The 25,572-nt window shown below is 34.8% G+C and overlaps 1 protein-coding gene across 1 annotated transcript in view; it reads right to left on the bottom strand.

The window, feature by feature from the left end:
* neb (kinesin family member nebbish) overlaps window positions 1-25,572 on the bottom strand; it is a 328,637-nt gene that overhangs the window by 19,589 nt on the left and 283,476 nt on the right. The window contains exons 8-12 of the mRNA XM_069841473.1: window positions 21,519-21,679; window positions 16,076-16,282; window positions 8,221-8,490; window positions 5,626-5,862; window positions 2,475-2,586 (exon numbers count right to left, since the gene is read on the bottom strand). Of these exons, the coding sequence (XP_069697574.1) occupies window positions 2,475-2,586; window positions 5,626-5,862; window positions 8,221-8,490; window positions 16,076-16,282; window positions 21,519-21,679 (987 nt within the window). The remainder of the gene's footprint in view (window positions 1-2,474; window positions 2,587-5,625; window positions 5,863-8,220; window positions 8,491-16,075; window positions 16,283-21,518; window positions 21,680-25,572) is intronic.

The following is a 25,572-nucleotide window of genomic DNA, read 5'->3' as shown; positions in this document are numbered from 1 at the left end:
ATATAACGTTGAAATCCCTACTCAAGCAAGATTCAGCCTCTCTGTCTTAAATAAAGAGTAACAACTTCTGTTGAATAGACAACCATTAAATGTGACCACTATCCTCAAAGCATTCTCTCAAACATGTTTGCAATGGCTACTGTCAGCACTGCATGAAGCCTTGCCACCTGATCTTTGAATCATATGATAGTATATACATGCTCCTTCAAATGTCCTCATATGAAAAAATACATTAGAATTATATTTGGCAACTGAAAGACCATGTTAATCGTTTTCACAGAGCCCATACCAGTATATAACGGAATTAGGCAGGGTGATTCTTTGAGTTCATCATTATTCAATATTATTATGGATGAAATAATTAATCATGTTAATAATGGAAGAGGTTACAAAATGGGAAATAAAGAATTGACAATAATTTATTATGCAGATGATGCAGTTTTATTGGCAGAGGGTGAAGATGACCTTCAGTGATTATTACATTTATTCAATACAACAGCTAAAAGATTAAATTTGATGTATGAAAACATCCATAGAACCTAAAAGATGCAAACTAGAAACTGATGGTAAGAGTATTCAATAAGAAAAGATATTTAGGAATTGAATTAAGAAATTATAGGAACATAGATCAGGAGGAGAGACAACAGGTTATTAAGGCAAATCAAATGGCTGGATGCCTTAATGATGCAAGGCCAGATTCTACAAAACAGCAGTAAGACCCATTATGGTTTATCAGACAGAAACAAGACCAGATACAACAAAAACAAAAAGATTGTTGGAAACAGCAGAAATGAAAGTACTTCGCAAAATTGTAGGAAAAACTTTATGGAATAGAGAAAGAAGTGACAGTATAAGAGAAACATGTGAGGTTGAAAATATGAATGAATAGGTACCGGTATATAGGAAAAAACAAGAATGGAATAATCATATAAACAGGATGGATAGTAACAGGAATAATCTTCCTAAAGGTAGAAGAAGACAGGGACGATCCAGAAAATTATGGTATGACGACTTGGAATGAGGCAATGCGAAATGAAGAAAGAATAGGCTATAAGCCTATAATAGAAGAAGAAGAAGAAGAAGAAGAAGAAGAAGAAGAAGAAGAAGAAGGCCATGTGATTGGCTTCACACCTCCAATCCATCTTTGTCGATGTATCATGTTCAACCACTGATCCAGATAGAACATGATATATTTTTGAGCTTCAATACCAGCTTGACTGTTAAGAGACATCCAAAGTTAACAACATGTCACGTATTATCTTATCTTGTGCCAACTACATTAGCATTTGACTACAGCTGAGCTCTGCTGTATAGTGCGTGTCTTGATTACATCTAAAAATCTCATAATAGGTAACATCATAGGCAAATGTATAAGTCTATTTTATGGTAACTTGTACCTCGAAAACTAAATGTCACAGGTTATAAGTTTAATATAAATATCTACTTAAACTTTTACAGAGAATGACATTATTAAGAGCTTGTGTTCAAATTTGTATTCACTCTATAATAATGTTGCTACAGTTCTAACTGGCATGGTCAGTTCTCGAAGTTTATCGACGAAAATGATAACAAAAACTGAGGAAATTGTTTGAACACATAAAGTAACATGTAACCATAGTTTAGGTATTGTATGCTATCTCACACTTCAATGTTTAAAACATTAAAGAATGAGTATTTTTTACATTTTGGGCAGTCTGGTAAATCAGTTCACAGAGTAACTGACTACAGAACAGAAGGTTCTGGGTTCAATTCCGGGTGATGGTGGGATTTTTCTCGTTGCCACACTTCCAGAATAGTCCCGAGATCAAATTGAGCAATGGATTTTCCCCAGGGGATAAATCGGAGATGAGAATGTGATGCTGACCACAGCACCTCATTCAGTTATGAGAGCATGGAGCTTTACCTCCTTATCTGCTATGTGCCTTTAAAGTATCTAAAGAAAAAATCTTTAACTTTTACATTTTAAAACAGAAAATAAAAGATAGAGTTATCATCTAACCCATGCCACCAGGCCCATGGTGAAAAATTCGTAGGGGCAAAATGTTTAGGGGGGGGGGGGGAAATTCGAGCTGAAAATAAATTTTCGACATTTTCCTACTTCGCAGATGCCTGCTTTAGGTAATAGCATATGCCATTTTTTTACAGCTTCACTGCTAAATGTCAAGATTTGAACAAATTAGTTGGTGGGGGGGGGGGGGCGAAACATTTTTCAGGCCCATGGGCTACTTAAATCAAGAGCTGATCATCATATAAAAAATGCCGAGACAGAACATAAAATGAAGATTGGAAAAGATCTTGAGAATAAAGAAATACATATCATGTCACTTTTTCATATAATTATTATAGAACTAAAATATTATCAGTGAATATGATAAACAATGAAAATTAAAGAATACACAAAACGAACAGAAATCAGAAATCAAAGAAACTTCTGTAAATATAAGATAACAAAATACAACTAAATAATAACTTACAAGTTTTTCTTCGTAATTCATCTTCTGGAAACTGAGCTGTCTATCTACTTCCTTTCTTGCTTCTAGCTCAAGGAATATCTTTCTCTTAGCCTCTTCTAATTCTGCACGAAGTCTAAATGATTAAGGAAATCAGCAATTAACAGTAATATCTCTACATTTAATATTTAGTAAACTTAATACATAAATACAGTAATTCCCCCCCCCCCATATCCATGGGAAGTGTGTTCCAAAATCTGCAGTGAATAATAACGAATCATATAAATAAGTGTTCTTTTTTTCGGTAACACATATACCTATGATATAGTTTAATTGAAAAATTAGAAATAACAAGACATTAAGAGAAGCAAATAACAACAACAACAACAACAACAACAATAATAATAATAATAATAATAATAATAATAATAATAATACATTGCACATTATTACGTTTCTGAACATGCATACATGCCATCTAGATTTTCTATAAAACTTTTCCAGATTAAGATGCTAGGCGCTAAATGACGTAAAAATATTTGTTGCTGAGATTAACCATGCTTAACTGAATTCGCAGATAGGGGGAAATTACTGTATACAACAGTCATGTAATTTTAAGATAATCCATTCTTGTTTCATAGCAGAATGATGCTCGTGACAAACTAGAAGTATAAAATATAATGGAAGAACTATTCATACCTTATTACATGGTGCTTCAAGACTCAACATGAGCTTACTCTTATTTCTTGCAATTTATCTAATTATCCTGACATTAATGGTCACTGGCTACTTGGTAATTTCATTCTTTTTTACACTAATTCTGATAACTCTAAATATTCGCAATTATTCTCATTGTAATTTCTTCCTATTATCTAGCATTATGTAAAATATATGATCTAAAGTAAAAGTAAAATCTTTGGACTTCACAAATAAGAACAGGAAATCCATGTAGTAGATAGAAAACGAAACCGGAAATGAAATAACAGACAAACTAGGAATACTGAACACATGAACGAAATATGTAGAAGGGTTATATGGGACTGGGAATCGTGCAGATGACTTAATTATAGAAGACGAAAAAGGATTCTCTATTCTAAGGGAAGAAGTTGAACTAACACTTAGGGAAATGAAGAATGGGAAAACAACAGGAGTTGTTGGAATCCTCGTTGAATTAGTGAAATGCTTGGATGAAGACAAAAAGCAAATTCTATCATTATGCAACGAAACATACGAGAAAGTCGAGTTGCCCTGAATATTTTACGGAGACAATGTTGCTGCCAATACCGAAGAAAAATAATGCCAAGAAATGTAACAAGTTCAGGACTATCAGCTTGATAGATTCCTGGCAAAGATTCCCTGTGAATACGAATTGACGTTTATATTCTAAGATGGAAGGGCAGTTGAAAGAAGAACAGTTTTGCTTCAGGAAGGGAAAAGGTACTATGAGGGATGTAACTGGAACTACGAATAGGCAAAAGATACCTAGAGAAGAATAAAGAAGTGTATATAGTATTTGTGGACATAGAAAAGGCATTTGACAGAGTGGACTGGAACAAACTGATGATAGAGATCCTGAAAAAAATAGGTGTGGTTTGGAAAGAGAGGAGGCTGTTCAGTAATCTTTATATGTAGCAACGTCAGGATAGAAGAAGAAATGTCTGAATGAAATGAAATAAGGAGAGATGTACGTCAAGGATGCCCTTTTATTACCTACCCTGTTCAACATTTACTTGGAGGACTTTGTGAAGAACTGTTTTCAGAAAATGGGAGCGGTGATAGTAGGAGGAAAAAGAATAAAGTGCATAAGATCTTCTGACAATATGGCGTTGTTAGCAGCAGAAGAAGAGGAATATGCTACTGGAGCTAAATGACAGCTGTGAGCAGTATGGGATGAAGATAAATGCCAACAAGACGAGGACCATGGTTGTCGGAAAAAAAAGGAGGTAAACGTGTGAATACTAAATGAGGCAATAGAGCAAGCAGACAACTTCAAATATATAGGGGTGTACTATAAGCAATAACATGAGCTGCTGCCAGGAAGTCAAAAGGAGGATAACAATGGTAAAGGAAGCTTTTAACAAAAATAGAAGCATCTTCTACGGACGTCTGGAAAAAGAACTTACTAAGGAAGAGACTAGTGAAGTGTTTTGTGTGGCACTGTATGGCGCAGAAAGAAGGACATTACGACGAAGTGAAGAGAAGAATCTAGAAGCATTTGAAATGTTGATATGGAGCATGTGAAATGGACAGACAGAATAAGAAATGATGCTGTGTTGAAAAGAGTGGGTGAAGAAAGAATAATGCTGAAGAAGATATCAGAAGACGTCATTAAGGTATATGATCATATGTAGAGACTAAGAGGAGGGTAGAAAAAAGGAAAGATTGGAGAATGCTGAGTTTGCAGTGAAAGACCTGTCATTGGGCAAACACTATGCACTTATGTATGTATGTATGTATGTATGTATGTATGTATGTATGTATGAATGTATGTTAGTTTAAATTTGCTACACAGTTTGTATGTCATTGTTTAATTAATCATTTAAGGTATTTTATTGTTTATTTCGTAAGGAACTCTTGCATACACGTAACTTTCATTGAGCTCAATTTGTTGTAATCTTTGTAACTTGTAAGTTTATTTATACGAACCGGTATGTATACTTTTTGCTAGTTGAGTGGCTTTATCTCTACCAGCTAAAATAAATCATTATTATTATTTCTTGCAATTTAGAGTTAGTATTAAAACTCTGGAGCATCATTAGTCATATAGTTACATCAAGGATAGGAAATTATGATCCTCCTATCTGTTCAATCCAGTCTGCGAGATAAATAACTTTTCAATTCATTTTTTTTTTTTGCAAATATAAATTATGCGAATATTGAACAGAAGTTGGCAAGTGTCAAAATTAACAGTAAATTAATGGCAAATTCCATCCTGAAAAAATATTAAATCGTAACACATGACATTCAAGGTCAAGTAGTAGATAGTGTTAGATAATGGAGAGGAAGAGTGCTAATGACTTCACTGGCAAATGTCAAGCATTAGACAACAACAATAACAACAGCAGCAGCAATGTTAGAATGTATTTCGCTTAACTCGTACAGAAAATATTATTTGACACATAATGCATGTTTAAGAAATCAGAATAAGCATAAAAAATTAATCCGAAACACTTACTTCTCTTCTTGAACTCTGACGATTTCTTCATGGGCGAATTCATAGTCTATTGGCTGTTCAGGACTCAATTCACTGGAGTCATAAGGGTTGCACACTCTGAAGTAATGATTTCCTCCTATCACAAGGCGATCACCATGATGAAGAACAATATCGTGCTGTAGTCTTTCCCCATTTACAAATGTTTCAGCATCGCATTCCTGAATGAGCCTTAATATTGTATCTTTATTTTCAATTGTACTGAAAACAATGACAGACAGAATGTACTCATGTTGTTAAGTATGACTTTGTCTTGCACTACAGTAAAAACACACTCTTCACATTTCATTCAATGAATCCCAGGCACTATAGTCCATGTAGGACCCTGGCCTTTCCTATAGATGTCGCCCATTCATATTACATTTGATTACCATTCTCAGTTCTGTGCATTTTAACGTACATATAATATATTACCAGACAACAACAGATCATCAGTTTAAAAAAAGACAGTGATTAGAACATATTTTCATAGGAAACATATATCTGTTTCTTTTGTCGACATTCAACCAACTATTTGAGGTGTGCAAGAACACTGTGAGCAAAGATATTGAGGTTGATAGAGACAGAAAGGGAAGTGACTATCAGCCATAAAATAGAATGAGAAGTGAAGATTTACATTCTTCTAATCAAGAACACATTCTTTCACGTTAATTTTACTGTTTCTACTATTGCTAATAGTAGTGTAAGTTACTGCACTATGCTTCGTTTCACCAAAATGAATTTAAACTTTATTTCTTGTGCGTTGTTTCACCCTATAAAATATATAAAGAAGGGGACAAGAAATATATTGGGAAGGTACTGGTGGGATCTATTGTGAGATATGGAAGTGAAATTTCACTTCACTGACTTTTACCAAATAAAATACAATAAATCTGTATAATTGAACAGCTTGTCAGAATCATCAAATCTCTACCTCAATGCAAAAGCTACAGAACTCATTTTTCTTACATTGGAGAGAAAAAATCTTATAATGGCTGGACTCAGCACTGGTTACCAACCATAAATAGAAAACAAGTAACTTTTCTATATTTTCTGGCAAAATATTACACCTTCTGTCAATTAATATTGTTTTGTACAATCAAAAACCCAGAAAGTTGCAAAAAGAAGAGAAATTAATCAGCAAAATTGATGGTTGGAACCCGGATAAAACATTAATTTACACATACAAAAGTAGACATGGCAACATTGAATCTCCTTTCACTGGATTCGAAAGAATGACCAAAGAAGGAATAGGAACCACTTATTCTGTTTTGGCTTCATAAATTCATTGACACTACGACTTCAGTAACTTTATAGGAGAATTTGGAGATTTTACTTGCCCTTGTGAATTTTGGTGGAAATTTGGCTTGGGTTTTTCAAGTGTTTCCTGAAAACATATCTGCTGTCTCCTTTTAATATATGGAAACAGTGTTCAGTGGTAATTATTAGGAGGGGAATCATATGCATTAAAAATTACAAAATATGCATGCATGTATGCATTTAAAAACCAGTATATACGCACTAAAATTAACAAAATATGTACTATTAAAATAAAAAAAGCATTTAATTTTAAGGAATTTACTATTATTGATAGTTTTTCTGCTACACCGGTACATAATAATATTGAGATATCATCAGTTGTTAAAGTTGCGTGTCCTCAATGTCTCTGCTTAAGCAGTATACATCTATCATATTTTTAGTTGATAAAACTAATTCAAAATTAATAATTTTCATGCAGCTAAGCTGTTCTAAAATACAATGCACTCTTAACACACTGTCGAAGTTTCTTTGACATGTCTGTGCCGATCATATTCATATTGCAGTGTTCTCCTAACAAATGTCAAAATGTTATGCACGTACGAAGTAGTAGATAAGACGGCTTCTTGTTTTGATTATCTGTTCTTTTAATCTCAACTTCCTGATATTATACATTTGCACAGAGTCAGCAATGCATTTAATTATGGAGAGCTTTGTTGATTGCCACAGAATTCTCACAATGATTCACCAACAACAGTGCATTGCCTGCATGTTGTCAGATTGCCATAAATAAAATATTTAATGTCTGAGTTCTTCTTTATTCCATTTTTTTTTTCAGATTTTTCGTGTTCTTAATCTTGGTGTAAACACCAGACTGATAAAAAAAATAATGAAATATGCTTTTATATGCACTGAAAGCTCAAATATGCAGTAACCCATTAAATATGCATATATATGCACTAAACAATCTTTATCTTTGGTTACAAATAACTTATAATGCATTTACTGTATATAATGGTACCATGTGATTTGCAACTAATGAATAAAACTTGCAAATATATTAAAAATCCGCCCCCTAGTAATTATATACATATTAAAGGAGGAGAAAAAAATCGTGCATATGTAGATTTTTATGAAATATGAACATTTTACCAAAATATTATAAAATATTAACTTTTTTTGGTGTTAATTGCATTCTACACATCATAAATCGTGAAAATCATTGTTTGCTTACAGCTAACAGGAATGGTTTAAAACATGAAATTTCATATGTTGTCAGTCTCTAGTCATGATTAAATAAATAAAGTTAAAATGTTTACACACCAATGATGTGGCTGAACAAGAGGGCCACTCAAAGCAATGTCAGGACCTTGCCCTGACTCTGACATGGTTGCACGTAGACGTCCAATACTCACAACACCAGGCGGCAGGAGATAAAGCAAGGTGCCTGATAGACTAGGATCAGCTGCTAGGTTTACCAGACAAGGAGACTGTTGAGTCCCATCAAACTGTACTGCCACTCCACAGTGACGCAGATGATTCAGTTCGGCAGATTTAACCCTCCCAGAATCTTCAAGGCGTTCTATCCATGACCTGCAAAATCAGGTGATTTGCTCTTGACAGATAAAAATAAAACATAAATTTCAGAGACGAAATTATGTTCAGAATGACTTATAGTAAGACAAGTAGTGATATGAGAAGGAAAATATTTTCTCCTTCATTTTTATGAAAAATTTTAAGCCTTATAAAATGTTTGCTTTCTTTGCTCCCTTGCTTATAGCCTCAATGTGTTACTCATTCAGTATCTTCATTTGCCACCAGCTTATCAAACGACCCCAATTCATAAATCATCTAACCTTTAATAGCTCAAACAGTGACTCTAAAACAATACCATTGTCTATTTTGCTTTACCATAACATTCATACTGATTAAGAAACAAATGTTGATGAATATCACATCTGAGATATTTCCTTATCTAAGCTAAATCGCCACACACTATTTTCTCCACATGGTCTGATGATTGCCTATAATTTTAAAATAGTCACTTATTCTTGGCTGCAGGAAACATAAATATGGTGTGTGGTTCATGGTTACCCGACTTAGTTACTTCTGTAAGCTCCCAACTTCATTTTTATAATGCATTCACAGCTCAGCCATCCAGACTGATAACCAGTGGCAAAGCTTCAGGGTAGGCAGGGTAAGCTGAGCTTTCCCAAACATTTTCGAAGAAGGGACAAGATCAATTTAGAATTTAGTTAATTAAAAACAGGAGAGTTTCCGTGTTTCGTTTACCTTTTAGTGACGTAAAGAACGGCTTAGATCACTATTTCCGAACCATGTTGTCAGTTCAGCTTACCCAAAAATTTTGTCACGCTTCATTACTGCTCATACCAAGTGCGAAGTTCTGCGTTGTATCATTGCTTTGTGTAATTAATTTCCAGATAAAACTAATTTTTAAATCTTGATCTGTTTTGGTTTGTGTGTGTGATTATGTATTACAAAACACATGTGTAAACAATGGCTATTTGAGTAGCAATCAGGTCACCTACAGATAAAAATAAGAAGCGAATTTTTTATACCAGTACAATTACAAAATAAAAAAAAAAGCTTAATAAGGGGAAAGTTTTCAGTTAGATTTGCAACTATATCAGTACAATTATTATAGAACTTATCAATATCAATAAAAAAGTATACAGAAAAATGTACAATTACAGTATATAATACTATACAATTATAAAACTTTAAAACTTGGTAAAATCAATTAGCTAAAATCTTCCTTGATAACAGAAATTTTTACAAAAAAATTATAGTACCATATCAGAACAATCATAAAATAAAACAGCAAAATCAATAAGCTAAAAACATTTCTTATTAATTTATTCATAGTTATCTGCCCAAGAGTAGGTCTTTCACTGCAAACCCAGTGTTCTCCAATCTTCCCTCTTTCCCGCCTTCCTTTTGGTCTCAGCATATGATCCATGTATCTTAATGTTGTCTATCATCTGACAACATCTTCCGTTCACCATTCTGTCCAGTGTATCCTTCTTCTTAGCCAGTGGGCCAGGCAATTTCTTCTTCTCTTCCTCATTAGTTTCAGCATTATTCTTTCTTCACCCACTCTTTGTAGCACAGCTTCATTTCTTATTTTGTCTGTCCTTTTCACACGGACCATTCTTCTTCATAATCATATTTCAAATGCTTCTACAATAGTCGTTTCTCTTTACTTCATCGTAATGTCCATATTTCTGCCCAGTACAATGTCATACTCCACACAAAGCACTTCACTAGTCTCTTCCTTAGTGCCCCCCCTCCCCAGAGGGCCGCAGAAGATGCTCCTTTTTCGATTAAAACCTTTATTGCCATTGCTTCTGTCTCCTCCTGACTTCCAGGCAGCAGCTCATGTTACTACTTATAGTAGGCTACTGGTACACCTCAAGTATTTGAAGCTGTCCATTTATTCCACTGCCTCATTTCGAATTCGCACATTTACCTTCTTCTCTATTGCCTCTGATTATGGTTCTGACTGATATGTACATCTATTATCAGGCAGTAAGTTATATCTCACCTGACGATAAGTGTCAGAGGAAGAACAACTGTTTGTACAAATCTGAAGTCTGATTAATGTAATATGTTACTAGCAATGTAATACAATGGAGGGAGAAAAGAACTGACCACCCTACCCCAGTATCTCCTGGTTTAGTTGTCTCATGAGTCATGCTTTATTGGTGTTTCTTGTCTGTCTTCGAACAACTGACTAAACAACAACACATCTTCTTTACATCTCTTTCGATAACCACCTTCATCTTGTTTGCATTTATCTTCATCCCATCTCTTCACAACCGTCATTTAGCTTCCGTAGCATATATCTTTATTATCATTTCCTCTTCTGCTAACAAAGCCATATCATCAGCAAATAAGAGGAAAATTTATAATTATATTAGTGAAGTTATAAGACTTAGTAAAATTAATAAAACTAATAAATTGCTTAATAAAGGGAAAATTTTCCGATTTAAAATGTTCATCACTAGAGGTACTGTAAGTAGATTGTTTTATTTAATGATGCTTTCAACTGAAGTTATGATTGTTGTTGTTAATGTTTTGATGTTGTTGTTCAGTCAATTGTCCAAAGACAGGTTTGAACGTCACAAGTGACTCAAAGTCGAAATTTAACATGACCTAGAAATTACCTACACATTTTTTCTAGTACCCTTTACCTTGTGTCTTGACTGCGAAGTGTAGTAAGAATGAGAGTTATTGCAATGCTGCAAGATGTTTATTTAGATATTGTTAATGAAATGCACGTTTACAGTGTTCCTACTTCCGAAAACCTAATTTTTGGCATTCTGTCTATGCGTACAGAGGAAATCTCTGAGCTCCAAAACGAATTTAGTTTATATTAAAGATCTGTAAGTCAAGCCACCATAAAATTATGTAAACAAATATCATTTTTATTAATCAATATAACAAAATAGCAATAAATTACAAAAAATCGCCTCTATGATGTTGTTCTTGATTATATTTCTTACAAAAATAGTGTCGAACTAAATAGTACAGACAATATGTACCAGTATCCAAAGACTGTTGTTTTGAAGTTTCTGTTCAGTCAAAAACTTGTTCAGACTAGATGTTTGTAAAATCAAGATAGTTCTAGAACTGAACAGAAAGAGACTGAAAAGAGAGTAAATAGTTTGTTTAAAAATTGATAATGAAACCAAATATTACTCAAATTAAACAATTTTTCAGACGCAAATTTTAGGGCTTAAAAACGCACATACAAATTACGTATAACATTGACCCAAAAACCTTACTGATAAGAGAATAGTGTAAAATAAAATGAACTTAGGTAAGAATTTTATTTTTCTATACATAAGTTCGAAGGTACTCTCACAACCTGTGTTCACTTCTCGTTACATATAATTAAAAAGCCAGGCCGTATTTTTGGCCATAACACGAACTTTTTTCTTAAATACATATTTTTATTTATTTTATTTAATCTAATGCTCAAGATTTTGATACAATTGTCGTTAGTTTTCTGGCTTGAAAGTAATGTCTACAATAGAAAAATGTCTTACAATCCGAAGATAGAAAATGTCGAAGTAATGCATCAGCGACCTCTCCACATCAAATGTGTTACTGTTTGGTGTCCTATTGCACAATCTGGAATAATAGAACCATGCTTTTTTGGGGAAGAAGGACGCACAGTCACTGTTTGAAGAATGTACAGCTCGTGAGTGGAAGCATTTGGACGATATTATCTTTAAAACAAAGTGATGTCAAAATGGCAAACAATCTTCTGTAAGATGGTAAAATAAAATTTTGAATAGGATCTATGTTGCTCTTATTATTTATGTTTCTAATCGAGGAGATCATTCTGCTCGATCCTGTACAATATGTCAATATAATACATTTTTCCCGAAAAGCTTACACATGCGTAAACATGTGCTTATGACAAGGGATGTTACTTCTACAGCAATGACACATACTTCAATAAGGATAGCGACTACCATGGTGGCCTGGAAACTTTTAGGCATGAGAAAATTCTCAACGAAAAATAGAAATAATTATACATATAATTACTTTTTCCGAAACACAGATGTCTGACTAGACATATCGGGCAGTTAATTTTATTTATCACTCCATCTTATATAAGAAATAAAATAGACTGGATTTCGAATTCATTGCTATTTTGTGCCTTTGATTTCAAGTAAAGATCTATTATTTATTTTTCATATACATCATTTCCGGATAAATTAACTAGCAGACACAATGTGAACAAAATCCTCCCAAAAGTTGAGGTTAAATCACTGTACACAGACAGACTGATAGATATGTGGCATAGCCAAAACTACTTTCAACATCAGAGATGGTGAAAACATGTATTTCCTCTAAAGTCACTAAATAGATTTCATGAAGCATCACAGTATTTACTCTAGTGAGAAGGGAAAATTTCGAAGTCTGGTATTTAAGGACTTCATATGCTACAACTGTTTTTTCACAAAGTGCTCCTTAATTGTCGGTCGAATAGATACTGTCAGCAGAAATTACCTTGTCCCAATATGTTGTGATAATTTTTTTTACACATTGACTTTCAGTAAACATATAGTAAGGTAAAGGAATCCTGTTACAGGTCACGGAGGCCCACATGTTCGCAAGAGATCAAAGCTCCCACCTGTAGAAAAAATTATGGTTTATTTAACGACGCTCGCAACTGCAGAGGTTATATCAGTATTGCCGGTGTGCCGCAATTTTGTCCCGCAGGAGTTCTTTTACAAGCCAGTAAATCTAATGACATAAGCCTGTCGCATTTAAGCACACTTAAATGTCATTGACCTGGGCCGGGATCGAACACGCAACCTCGAGCACAGAAGGCCAGCAGTATACGCTACCTAGACCGACCCCACCTGTAGAATCAGCACTAATGGCAGTAGGCATGTCAGTTCTATCCTTCAAGGAAAAACCCTTTGTACACATTTCTGTTAGATGCTGAGTAAACCCCAGGACCATAGTACAGCAGGAAGGATTAGATCAATGGGAAAAATTCACGAACCCATGGGGAATCGAATCCGTGACCTTCAGCTTCAGCATGTCCAGAGTTGAGACGAGTGGGTTTGTGATTCAAAATCTGGTGAGAACAAGTTATCCAGTTGGTTTTCTTTTCGAGGTTTCCCCCTTCAACTACTGGAAGAAGTGCTGGTAACTTTCGACGTTGGACTTCACTTCACTTTCACTTTCATTAATTTCAACTTCATCTGTCATCTTCAATAGTTTCAGGTCGACCAGGAGATGCAGCAACGTGGTGTTGTTATTCACCTAAGATACTATATATTATCCCATTCATTTGAGTCATCTTCCTCTTCAATCCTTTCGAAGCATTTCAATAGCTCCACTTTATTTTCCTTAACGGAGGATACAACTCTGGACTGAAAGTTCCATCGTGTTGCTGAAACGATTGGTATGCACTTATTGCACACAGATCGCAGTTGGTCACTGTGTTTAGGTGAAGTGGAGAAGAATGTTGTGAACCCAGTAATATTTGCAAAAAACAACTTCACTGATTTAATGCGTTTTGAACATGCACTTTTTACAACTAAATTAAGTTGGTGGGCATAGCAGTGAACAAATTTCGCATGAGAAAATGTTTTCTGCATCAAAGTCTGAATCCCACCCTGATTTCCACTCATTACTGCAGCACCATCATATGCTTGAGCTATTAGTTTATTTTCTAAATTGAAAGGTTGTAGACTTTGTTTTAGAACCTCGCTCAGACCATTAGCCGTGCGATTGTTTACCTTTTTGAAAGAAAGAAACCTTTCCACAGGTTTGCAATCTTTTATGTACCTCAAAATAATAACAAATTGGCTTTTGCAGGTTATGTCTGTTGTTTCGTCAGCCTGTACAGCAACAAAATCTGTAGAATTAATGTCCTGCTTCAGATCTTCGACGTATGCCTCATACATACTGTCTAATAATTCATTTTGTGTAGTATGTGAAGTATATTTAAAAACAGAAATACTGTTTAAGTGTTCATTGAATACATTATCAAGACTGACAAGTAAGATAACAAGTCTAATAAATTTTTCCTGATTTGCAGATCCCTGATTTTTGTTATGACCCTCAGTGATAATTCGTGAGTTCCGCAAAATACTAAAGAATCAATTAATTATTACTCTTCCCAGTATATGCCTATTTTTTGTGATCTGTTCGTTGTGTCTCTGGATTGAAACTTTAACTGTGGAATCAATTTGTGTTGCGATATTTACTGTCCCAAATAGTTTAAACTTACAAGCATTTCCTAAATGTACGGTAATGCACTTTCTTCATATTTTTTTATGTGTTCACTTCAATGTCTTTGATCTTTGCAACCTGTCGACGTCCACAGTCCCTCGCCACAAATAACAGACAATAGAAACAAAATAAACTTTGTCTTTCGTGACTTACAGTTAAGCAGGACTTCTTTATAAACCACGAGTTGCAGAAGTTCTCCTTTTCTTGTCATCCACCTGTGTAAAACTGAAATCATTATGTTGATGTGTGCCTAGTCATTTAACTTCAAGTTTATCTTCTAATTTTAACGAAGAAAACTATGTTTTTAATAGTAATTCACTTTATTCATGTTTACACACTTCGCTCGCATGCACTATTCAAAGTTCACAGGGACATGTCTAGAATTAACCCAAAGCAACAAATAACTGCGAATGTTGCTTCCATCCGGCAAGCAGGCCAGGCACGTTGGGCCCCAATGTGAAGCATTATACTCTTAACACTTCGCGAATCTTCGTCAATAGCGAACATTGCATACCTGGCACCATGGCAGTTGAGTGCTAAAGTGATTCAAGTTGTGGGGCCCTTTGATGCAGGCTCAAGCTCACAATATTTAGTGACATACAATCTTTGATATTTTACTGACACATCGTATCATGTGACAAAGTTGACTGAATCCAGTACACTGTTTTGAACAAAACTTACGTATTTTAAATGCGACAAGAAAATTTCTGGGGCAAGGCTTTGGTGACCCCTAAGGATGGGCTGCCCCTGGTGCTGGTAATATTCACCATAACACATTTCCTTCCAGTCTATAGTAAATAAAGACAAGTATTTTTCCTGGACCAAAAGTATAATGATGGTTCGTGTAAATAAAGATGAGCATTTTTCCTGGATCAAAAGGGTAGGAGGCGAGGACTGTAAAAAGATTAGGTTGGTTTAGTTGAGAGGATAGTTAAGTGAGAGGAGGCGAGATTTCCCATCATTAACAAGCTACAACTTTTCAGATGTTGGCAACATTATTTCTATGACTTTTGCTAAAGACTGCTCTAATAATATTCGTCTCACGCAGCCAGTTACAACAGTTTTAATGGATGCTCGTCCTAGTTTGCTTATACTTCTTCTATAAAAGAAGCTGCGGTATTTAGGGAGTGCTGGTGGATCACATTTGTTCCTATTGGAAGGGTCTCGCTCAAGATAATCTAGGTAACATTTTATATACATTCTATGCTCGGATATTGGCTGGCTTATATTGGTGCAAAAAAACGAACAGTAATTAAAATATTTCACTAATCACGCTTAAGATGTATGCAACAATATTGATCTTCCACTGACATATATCGTCAAATGAGAAAACTCCTCCATCTGCGGTATCAGTAGCAATGAATAAGATATTCTAATGGAACTATATACATACTTTTGAGCCTGTGTTAACTGCTCTTCGCACTGCCGAAGTTGTTCATCACTGTGCTTCAGCTGTTCTCTGAGATTTTCAATCTCTTGATCTTTATCTTGCAAGTCAAATTTTTCTTGTTGTAGCAGTCTGCGGGGTGCTCCTATTTTCAGACGGCGTTCGTAATCTTCTCGTAAAGCACGCAAGCGATCCACTTCAGCTCGCAGTTCTCTAGAAAGTAGAGGAAAATAATGAGTATTGCTTTAATTTTTTATGAAGGATCATTACAAATTCACAGTACATTTTATATATTATATGACAATTAAATTGAACATGTCAAAGATAATCAAGTATCGAGTTAAAATCTTAATCTATTATAACCAACATAGAACACTCATGCCATGTGTAACTAGATAATTGAGGAGCTCATTTTCAAAACATCTCTTGTCCACCTGATAACGAAAATGAGCGTCCTGTGTCCACACATTCTTCAAATATAACTCTATACACAACTATTATGATTTGGCTTCAGAATGCCCTCTAAACCACTAAAATCTTGCGTTAAAAGTGACTGTTGGAATCAAACTGACTCTTGTCCACAGAAAAATTGCGACAAAATATTAGTTCTAGTTTTGGAATCAAAAGTTTCTGACGGTTTCATTTGATTCTAAATGTACCCAACCTCTTTGGTTTCATAATGTCTCTTGCCTAGCTGGTAAGAAATTTTAAACCTAAAAACGTTTTTCGTGATTTTTCACAAAGTTATGGGAATGGGCAAGGGTCGCTTTGAAAATAAGCTCCTCAATTAATCTAAACTTTAAAATGACATTGTCCTCAAAAGAAAATATACAGTAAAAGCCTAATGTTACAATACAAACTCTCGATTATCCATTTCGTCTTTCTTTCTGACCTTACAAAGGAAAATCGTGATTAATTAAATTGTACTGTTTGTCCCAGAATGGCACAAATTGAAATAAACGTTACAATATCTCCTTATTGTTACAACACATTTTTATATATGTATTATTGTTACAATCGATATAAAATATGTTGCCAACTTCTAAATAATTAACAGTCAATTTTATATTGCTCACTAAAGACAGGAGCCCACGTACTGGAATTGATCTGTATGCCACGTTCGGATTTTTATTCTTTGCATTATTTTAAATAGAGCATCGTTCACTTGGCTGTATCGTCTCTGTCCGCAACACTGGATTCTGATCAGAATTCTTGCCAGAGAATTCTAAACGGATTTCTGTACAGTCCAAGATCGAAATATAGAATGTCATAGCAAATTATATAGATTGCAAGGCCTCCAATCGCGGTAATATTGAAGGTATAGGTTATTTTATTAAGTTCAACAGTATGAAGAGCTTTATGAAATTAGAATTAAAGCAATGTAATATCACAGTCTTATATATGCAGTCACGAAGCTTGAGTTGTTGAGGGTGCTAGGAACAATAGACTGTGATACTAGGAACAATAGACTGTGGTACTACCAGCACAATCTATTGTTCCTAGCACCCTCTACAACTCAAGCTTCGTGACTGTATATACTAGACTGTGGTAATATGAAGAAAGAACATAAGGGATGAGATTGGAAAAATACTAAATTAACCAGGTATGTCCTTCATAGTTTATTTAATTTGCAAGCTACTCATTTTATTTCCGGTTCAGTTTAGAACACTAAAATTAAATAATGTGCTCTAGCAGTAAATTACAACACTATTTGATTATTCATTCGGAAATGCGGACAAATAATAAATAATAAATAAAAATCCAAATGCAACAAACGAAGGTGAATGTTACTTATATCCCGCCCACTATAGGAGACATAGGTCAGTTTTACACTAATCCTAAACATCTTGACGGGATAATAAAAACCTAAACTAACCTAACCTAACCCAAGTGCGTTGGTGTCTATTCCAAAATCGGTGGAAGTTGTTCAACGCTCCTTTAACCAATATTCGTTCAGTGGGCGGTGGATACTCTACATTGACCCAAAAGTATTTTTTCTGGTAAGTGAGCGCTCACCTTTATAATTCGAAATGGAAATAACGGTAGTAATAGTAAAATATCAGAATTTGATAAAAGAAAAAATGCCTGTAGGTATGAAATGCAAATCTATGGCATCATAAATAGACCATTTTAATGTATTTAAAAATGAGTCAGAATTTATTTAAAGCATTTCTGTGTGACAGTCATCTCATCAAGAATGAAACGATATGCGAAAAATGTAATATTCAAATGACTTTAAAGAAATGCAGTGATAAAAGAGATTGTTTCATAAAAAAAATAAAATAAACAGGGTTTGTGGCCGTAAAAAGTCAATAAGGCATACAACCTGGTTCGTGCTGAGCACATTAATAATGCCAGAAATTGTTGTTAACTTTCGATTTATTACATAGCTATATAAATATATAAATCATGAATGAATATTATTTAGCTAGCCATACGGTTATTGACTGGAAACAATTTATTGAAGAAGTAATAGTTGAATACATTGAGTTACATAGTGACAAAATTGGAGGAATTGGTAAAATTATTGAAATTGACGAATCAAAATTTGGTAGAAGGAAATACAATAGAGATCATTTTGTGGGAGGACAGTAGGGTTTTGGTGGAGTCGAGAGGGGAAGTGAAAATTGATTTTTTATCGAAGAATGGATTGCACCAGGAACACAAATTATGTCAGATGGCTGGAAGGGATATCAAAATTTATCGAAATATGGTTATCAACATCTCACGGTGAATCACAAATACGAATTTGTCAATGAAGCTACTGACGCTCATACAAAATATACAATAGAAAGTACTTGGAGGCATGTTGAAGCTTCCTTATCTGAATACAGCAGGCAAAAGGATTTTGTAAATTATCTCGCAAGCTAAGTTACATGTTTATGAAAAAAATCAGAATCATTGGAGAAGATATCAGAACAAAATTTTTCAAATTATTTCAAATACTGATTGGAGTAACCACTGAAAATTTGCCTTGTCTTGTGTAGGGTACCGGTACCCCTTTAATTTTGCCTTTCTAGAGTTCGTTTGTGCCTCGTAGAATTCTCTAATTTTGCATGTGAGTAACCGCTAAATTTCAAGTGGGTTATCTTGGTCGTGGTCGTCAGATCATTAAAAGGCAGTGCAAACTTCTGCTATATCTTTTTCCCCTCACCGCAAACTGTGACGTTGTACAGAGGCAGAGATATAATAAAAGAACTGTAGTACTCCAATTTTCCCCTAATAATAATTATGAAAAATGGGCCTTGTCTTGCGGATTTCTTTATGTTTTTCACTATGAACAACTGCAAATGTGTCTTATATATTCCTTTAGTTTTGCCTACTTCTTGGAAATGTCTTTCTTCTTGTGTACATACTCCTCGAGTTTTATTGCAATATTAGGTCGTCTCATAAGTAATGTGGGTTTTTAAGTTTGGTGATTTGTAATATTTTAATGATTTTATTTACTTAGGAATATATTTTATTTAGTTGGCTAATGCAATAATTTATTTATTTACTTATTTACTCAAGCCTTCTCTTCCATATCACTAGAAATGTAACTACAACTACAAGAAAAAGTGTACATCAGAGTACAATTTACAAGACACTATGGTTGTTATTATTATGTATTGTGAGCATGTGACAGTTGTCAACATAAAAAACAGAAATCATACAAAAGTTTATGATCTGTACCTCACGAACTGACATCTTGACAGGCTCAACGGAGAGTAGATAGATGTATCAGTAGTCAATTTATCGCTAATCCTATGCACAATAGACTTATCAGGAGAATTGTCACATGTGGTGAAACTGGATATATTACCGCAACCCTGACACCTAAAACAGTAGCTTGATCCCCGTCAGCCTGCCAAAGTCGTCGTTAAAATACAATCAGTTCGACTCCATAGTAATGTTATGTATCTGATGGAATACTGAAGTTGTGATTCACTAGAAGTTTGTTCCAAATGGGCATCCAGTCGATGCGGATTTTTATTCTCGACAGTTAAAACGAATTAATTAAGTTTTAAGAGAGAGGTGCTCGCCACTGGTTTATCGAAATAGAATTCTCTTGCAACAGGACAAAGCAAGCCCTCATATTGCTGGAACAAAAATGAAAAAAATCCAGAAATTCGAAGGATTGAATATGCTCCACACCTGGCATATAACCCTGATCTTGCGCCTTCAGATTACCATCTGTTTCGATCCATGGCCAACTTCCTACGTGGAAGGAATTTCCAAAAACTTCACATCAAAAACCAGAAACTGATAAAGTCGCGAGATAACAAACCTTGCTGAAAGGTAGCTCAAGAGCATAGAATCTAATGATCTTTACTTTGAAGACTAGATTAATTTCTTGTCTCAACACACTCCAACCAAAATTTTGCTCCAAAATCGACATTACTTAAGAGACAGTATCCTTAATAATGAAAAATGATCCTTGTCTTGCGTACTTATATATTATTTTGACATTGTTAACAACTAGAGTGTGTACGCCTTCAATTTTCCCTTAAAAAAAGCCTTGTCTTGTGTAGGCCTACTTATTTATGTTAACATTATTGGTATTAACAAATAAATCTATATCTTGTGTATTTTTATTATTTTACCTATTGACTGCTGAAAATGTGCCTTTTCAAATTTATTCTAAAAATAAAGAGAAATGAATCTTCTCTTGTGTAATTCTTTATTTATACAGTACATTATTAACAACTACAACTGTGTCTTGTGTACTTCTTTAATTTGTCCTTATTAACCATTGAAAAATATGTTTTTGCACGATCGTGTTTTTTGCTGTATTTACAATAGGGTGGCCCTTAAAAATGAAGTTCGAAAAACTTTAGGTCTCACCGTTCCAGTTGGTGCCAATTACGGAGGAAACACATTATGTGAAATATGTTTTCAATTGAATAATATTTAGGAGTGGCCCTTTGTGTTGAAAGTTTTTTAAATTATCATCAATCTGCTGTCATATCGTGCATGGAAGAAGAGGGAAGGGAAGATCAGGGACAAAGTATATGGATAATATCGAGAGGATGGCAAGGAAAAGAGGGAAAGGAACTGGGGAACTGAGAAGAATGGCGAGGGATAGAGAGGAGTGGCGGAGATGGATTGAGGCAGATCCGAGACCTTGAGTCAAAAGCGAAAGAGGAGACAGGCAAATAGTTGGAGTACTTCCGTTTCCCTGTCATTCCACAACTGCTTCATGAGTTATAAATATCCTAATGATCTGTAAAAAAAGGAACGGATGAAGTATAGAACCATAACATCTTAATAGTTGACCAATTTGATGGTATTGCTACAGCAAACATTCACACAATGCTAGTAAGTTACAGGGATACTTGGAGTTGGCGCTAATGAGTTTTTTAGTATGGCACATAAAAGACGGATTACATGTCGCAAACTTTAATAAAAACTGAAGCTTTGTATCATCAGATAATTTTGATTCAGTTTAGACTACCTCATACCGACTAACCTGATGAGGCGGTCATGGGGATCTTCGTTGATTCTCACTCTGTTGACGATGGTCCGGGCCTGACATGCGTAACGAAGAGTAGCAAGTGTTTCATCAAGATGTATGTTAGCTGGACTGATAGTCGCCAGCATGGTCGTTCTCGAGTTACCTCCAAGGCTCTCCTACAAATCATAAAAGAACACAATATTTCTCAAATAACTTCCTACAGAATCAAGATCAGCATGTCTGTAATAATGATTCATGTATCAGAACTGTTCAGAATTTTATATGTAGGAGTAGTATTTTATTTTAATTACAAAGAGGGATTCTCATTCACAGAGGAGCAGTCTGGGGTCTATTACGGGGTTGTAAGATTTTAAATTTACCAAGGAGGGACATCCTTTTCCCAGCATATCTAATAAATACTTACGTTCAGTCTTTGAGAGTGATAAGAGTGTGGGCATAGTTGAAATGTCATAATTGAAAAAAAATATATTCCTTTGAATGAAGTTAAAAACTAATAGGGTTACAAAAATTGCCATTTTAATAAAAACATTCTAGAATCTGCTTCCTCCTTGAACTGTTAACAGCAGTACATTACAAGATCTGGCAATAAATGAAGCAGCAATAGTAGACCCATAAAACTGCTCATTCCTACGATTCATAAAGCTGTTTCTCAATAGCTCTACAATTAGGCAGTTTTCTGACTACAGTTTTAAGTTTTATTCTTGAAGTAATACTTCCAACATTTACAACAAACCCTAGGTAGCACTGAGCAAGTTCATCTTCAAAACATGTCTAGAGTAATTTAGCTGGATTCTCTTGCGACAGAAAATAAGATTTTACAGCTCCAAAACTCCTTAACAGCCTTCCAACTTCTGGAGCCAAAGATACTCAGTCACCTTGTGGACACATGACAGCTAAGTTCAGTCCATACCAAGCTGCTCAAAAACTTTTTCATAGATACATGTATCTCGTTATTTCATCTACTAAACTTATTACATAGTTTACTTACAAAACATTTTATTTTGTATTTAGAAGTATTAAACATGTCTGACACAATTATTGATCAAATGTTTTGGGCAACCAATAGCAACTATATTTTTATTATGTTCTTTCAAAGCAGTGTAGGCATTTTGTCCTTTTCAAAATTCATGGAAGCTTTATCGCACAATAACGTCAACTGTTTGTAAAACATAAGTTACGGTTTTATCTCTTTTATTTATGATGGGGAGTTATTTATAGTTGCCGAATCTTCAGTGTATAAATTATAAAAGCACAATAATTTTTGTTTCTACTCCTTCTTACTAGTAAATTATTTCAACTTACAGTAATGGAAACGTTTTATGTTCTCTTTTTGGTGCATCTGTTTGAACATCAAACTATTTTTATTTATTTATTTTTTTTTTTTGACATTCTGAAGTAAGGTGCCATTGCTACTGAAAATGGCCGCAAGACATTTTTAACTATTTTTGTCATCCTTGTTCTCTCACAACTGTATTTACTGGCATCTTAGAAACTCGAAATAATTATCCTACACAATCAGCCGACAATAATTGTGATAATACTTGACACAGTGATATAGAAAATTTAATTACGTCTTAATTACATCATTTACTTCTTTACTTACACCACTCTTTAAAGAACTGATCTTTCTGCATTATTGCGTAAATTAATTTAAATTTAATATAATTATTTAGACGAAAATAGTTATTAGGTAATGACAAAATTATACAGGTGATGTTAATTTTCTAAAGGCGGGACTTTTTGGGTCCCGTCTCAATTAGAAGCAGGACACAGGATTTTTATGCGAAAATCTGGACATGTCCACCAAATCAGGACATCTGGCAACTCTGGTCTATTGTGATGATTGTTGAAGTCCGTAGACTGCATTCCTATAAGTATCGTGATTCATTATTTGGTACCATCTGTTCTTTATGCATTTACACACTTTAACATCTATGGTCATACAACATGTTTAGGAATTTTGGGTAATCAGTTGGCCTTTGACTATGGTTTAGTTTCTGTTTCTATTCTCGTGTGTTATAGATGGCTTGTGTTCATGTAACTGATTTAGATTTTGTTTGAATGTTTATGATTATGATACTGGTGATTGAGGCGATGGTGAATTATGGTATGTAAATTTCCAATCCGGGATTTTCCCTTGTGACTGAGGAAACCAAGAAAAACTTGTCAGGTTTGCCAGCCACGGGTATGAACTTGGGACCTTCCGAATATGAGCCTCAAATGTTACTGCCTGAGCCACCTCGCTCAGTGGTGCTATCTATTGAATCAGCTTACACAGCAGTCAGTTCCGACGAAGTCCTGGTTTAATGTCCCCTTGAGAGTTCTGTAATCACAGACTGATACCATACCCATGCAAATTAACGGTACTACGTCCTGCTGCATCCTTTCGTTGATCTGAAACCACTGAATGATGAAAAATGAAGTTGAAATTAATTACTGCGAATTGAGCCCGAGGTTCCAACATCGAAAATTGCCCCGCATTTGCTTCGAATTGGTTAAGGAAACCCCTGAAAAAAAAAATTCAAGCAGGAAACTTGAACTTGGGTGTACTAATTTCGTAGTCGGACACGTTCATCAATACTCCATGTACTAATGGACTAACTGGAGAGGTTATTAAGTGGCGAAATTAAACTTAGACGATGAATAGACGACATATCTTGCCTGGGGCCTCTTTCAGTCACAAGGTTCTTTTACTTGCCAATTACAACACAGACTCTCAAAAGCGATCTAGAATTTTATTTATAGCCCTCAGTTTTGTTTGTATAGGCAAACCTGGGATGCAAGAGCTAGTGTGGTAACCGCTTGATCATCTTGGATTACAAATGTTTGAATGGATCTGTAGATATTTGCAGGGCGACCCAGGAAGAGGTGGATGAATGATGTCAGAGAAGATGTGCAGGTGCTGGCAATAAGGAATTGGAGGAGGTGTGATGTGGACAAGAAAGATTGGACGAGAGCTGTAGGAGAGGCCAGGGTCCTTCATAGACTGTAGCACCAGGAGAATGAATGAATGTAGACATTTACAATAATTCGTGCAAAATTTACTGCACTCGTATCACTCCACATACTTCTAAATTACACAGCAACTAATGACTTGAGAATTGTCTGAATATAGAAAAAAATTTTGAATATGAGCGATAAGAAAACATAAAACGCTAAGTGTCCTTTAAACGGCACAAATCAAAGATAAATGGGGAAATTTCTATTTAGAGTCAAAATACGATTGGAAGAGAAGATAAAGATGGATATGAAGTGTGAATCCTTCACTCAGTATAAAGCTATTTTAGAGCAGATCGTGAGCAGCATAGGCATTAGATTAGTTAGTAGAATTCATTCAAAGTGTTCTGGCCAAGGACAGGTCTTTCACGGCAAACCCAGCATTCTCCAGTCTTTCATATTTTCTGATTTCCCGTTAGTCTCCGCATATGATCCATTTATTTTAATATCGTCTAACATCTGATATCTCCTTCTGCCCCAACTCTTTTCCTGTTCACCATTCCTTCCAGTGCATCCTTCAGAAGGCAGTTTCTTCTTAACCAGTGATCAAGCCAATTCCTTTTCCTCTTTCTGATCAATTTTAGCTTCATTGTTTCTTCACCCACTATTTCCAACACAGCTTCGTTTCTTATTCTGTCTGTCCATTTCACATGCTTCATCCTTCTCCTATCCACATTTCAAATGCTTCTAATTGCTTCTCTTCACTTCATCGTAATGCCCATGTTTCTGCCCCATACATTGTTACACTCCACACAAAGCACTTCACTAGTCTCTTCCTTAGTTCTTTTTCCAGAAGTCAGCAGAAGATGCTCTTTTTTCTATTAAAAACTTCCTTGGCCATTAATATAGGCTAATATAATTAATTATGTGAGCAGCGAATGTTCAAATACAGGGTGATTCACGAGGAAAGGTAAAAAATTTAGGATACGATATCTTAGGCCATTTTGAGTGAAAAAGTTCATATGAACATAGGTCTGTTTTCGAATGATGGCAGAGCTAGATGCATTTTTTTTGGTAAAACGTATTGCTCCAATGTGAATCAGACGTTACC

Source organism: Periplaneta americana, chromosome 12 (genome assembly GCF_040183065.1).
Source record: "Periplaneta americana isolate PAMFEO1 chromosome 12, P.americana_PAMFEO1_priV1, whole genome shotgun sequence".
Taxonomy (NCBI): domain Eukaryota; kingdom Metazoa; phylum Arthropoda; class Insecta; order Blattodea; family Blattidae; genus Periplaneta; species Periplaneta americana.
The sequence above is the reverse complement of the archived record's forward strand: the minus strand, read 5'-3'. Positions and strand labels throughout refer to the sequence as shown.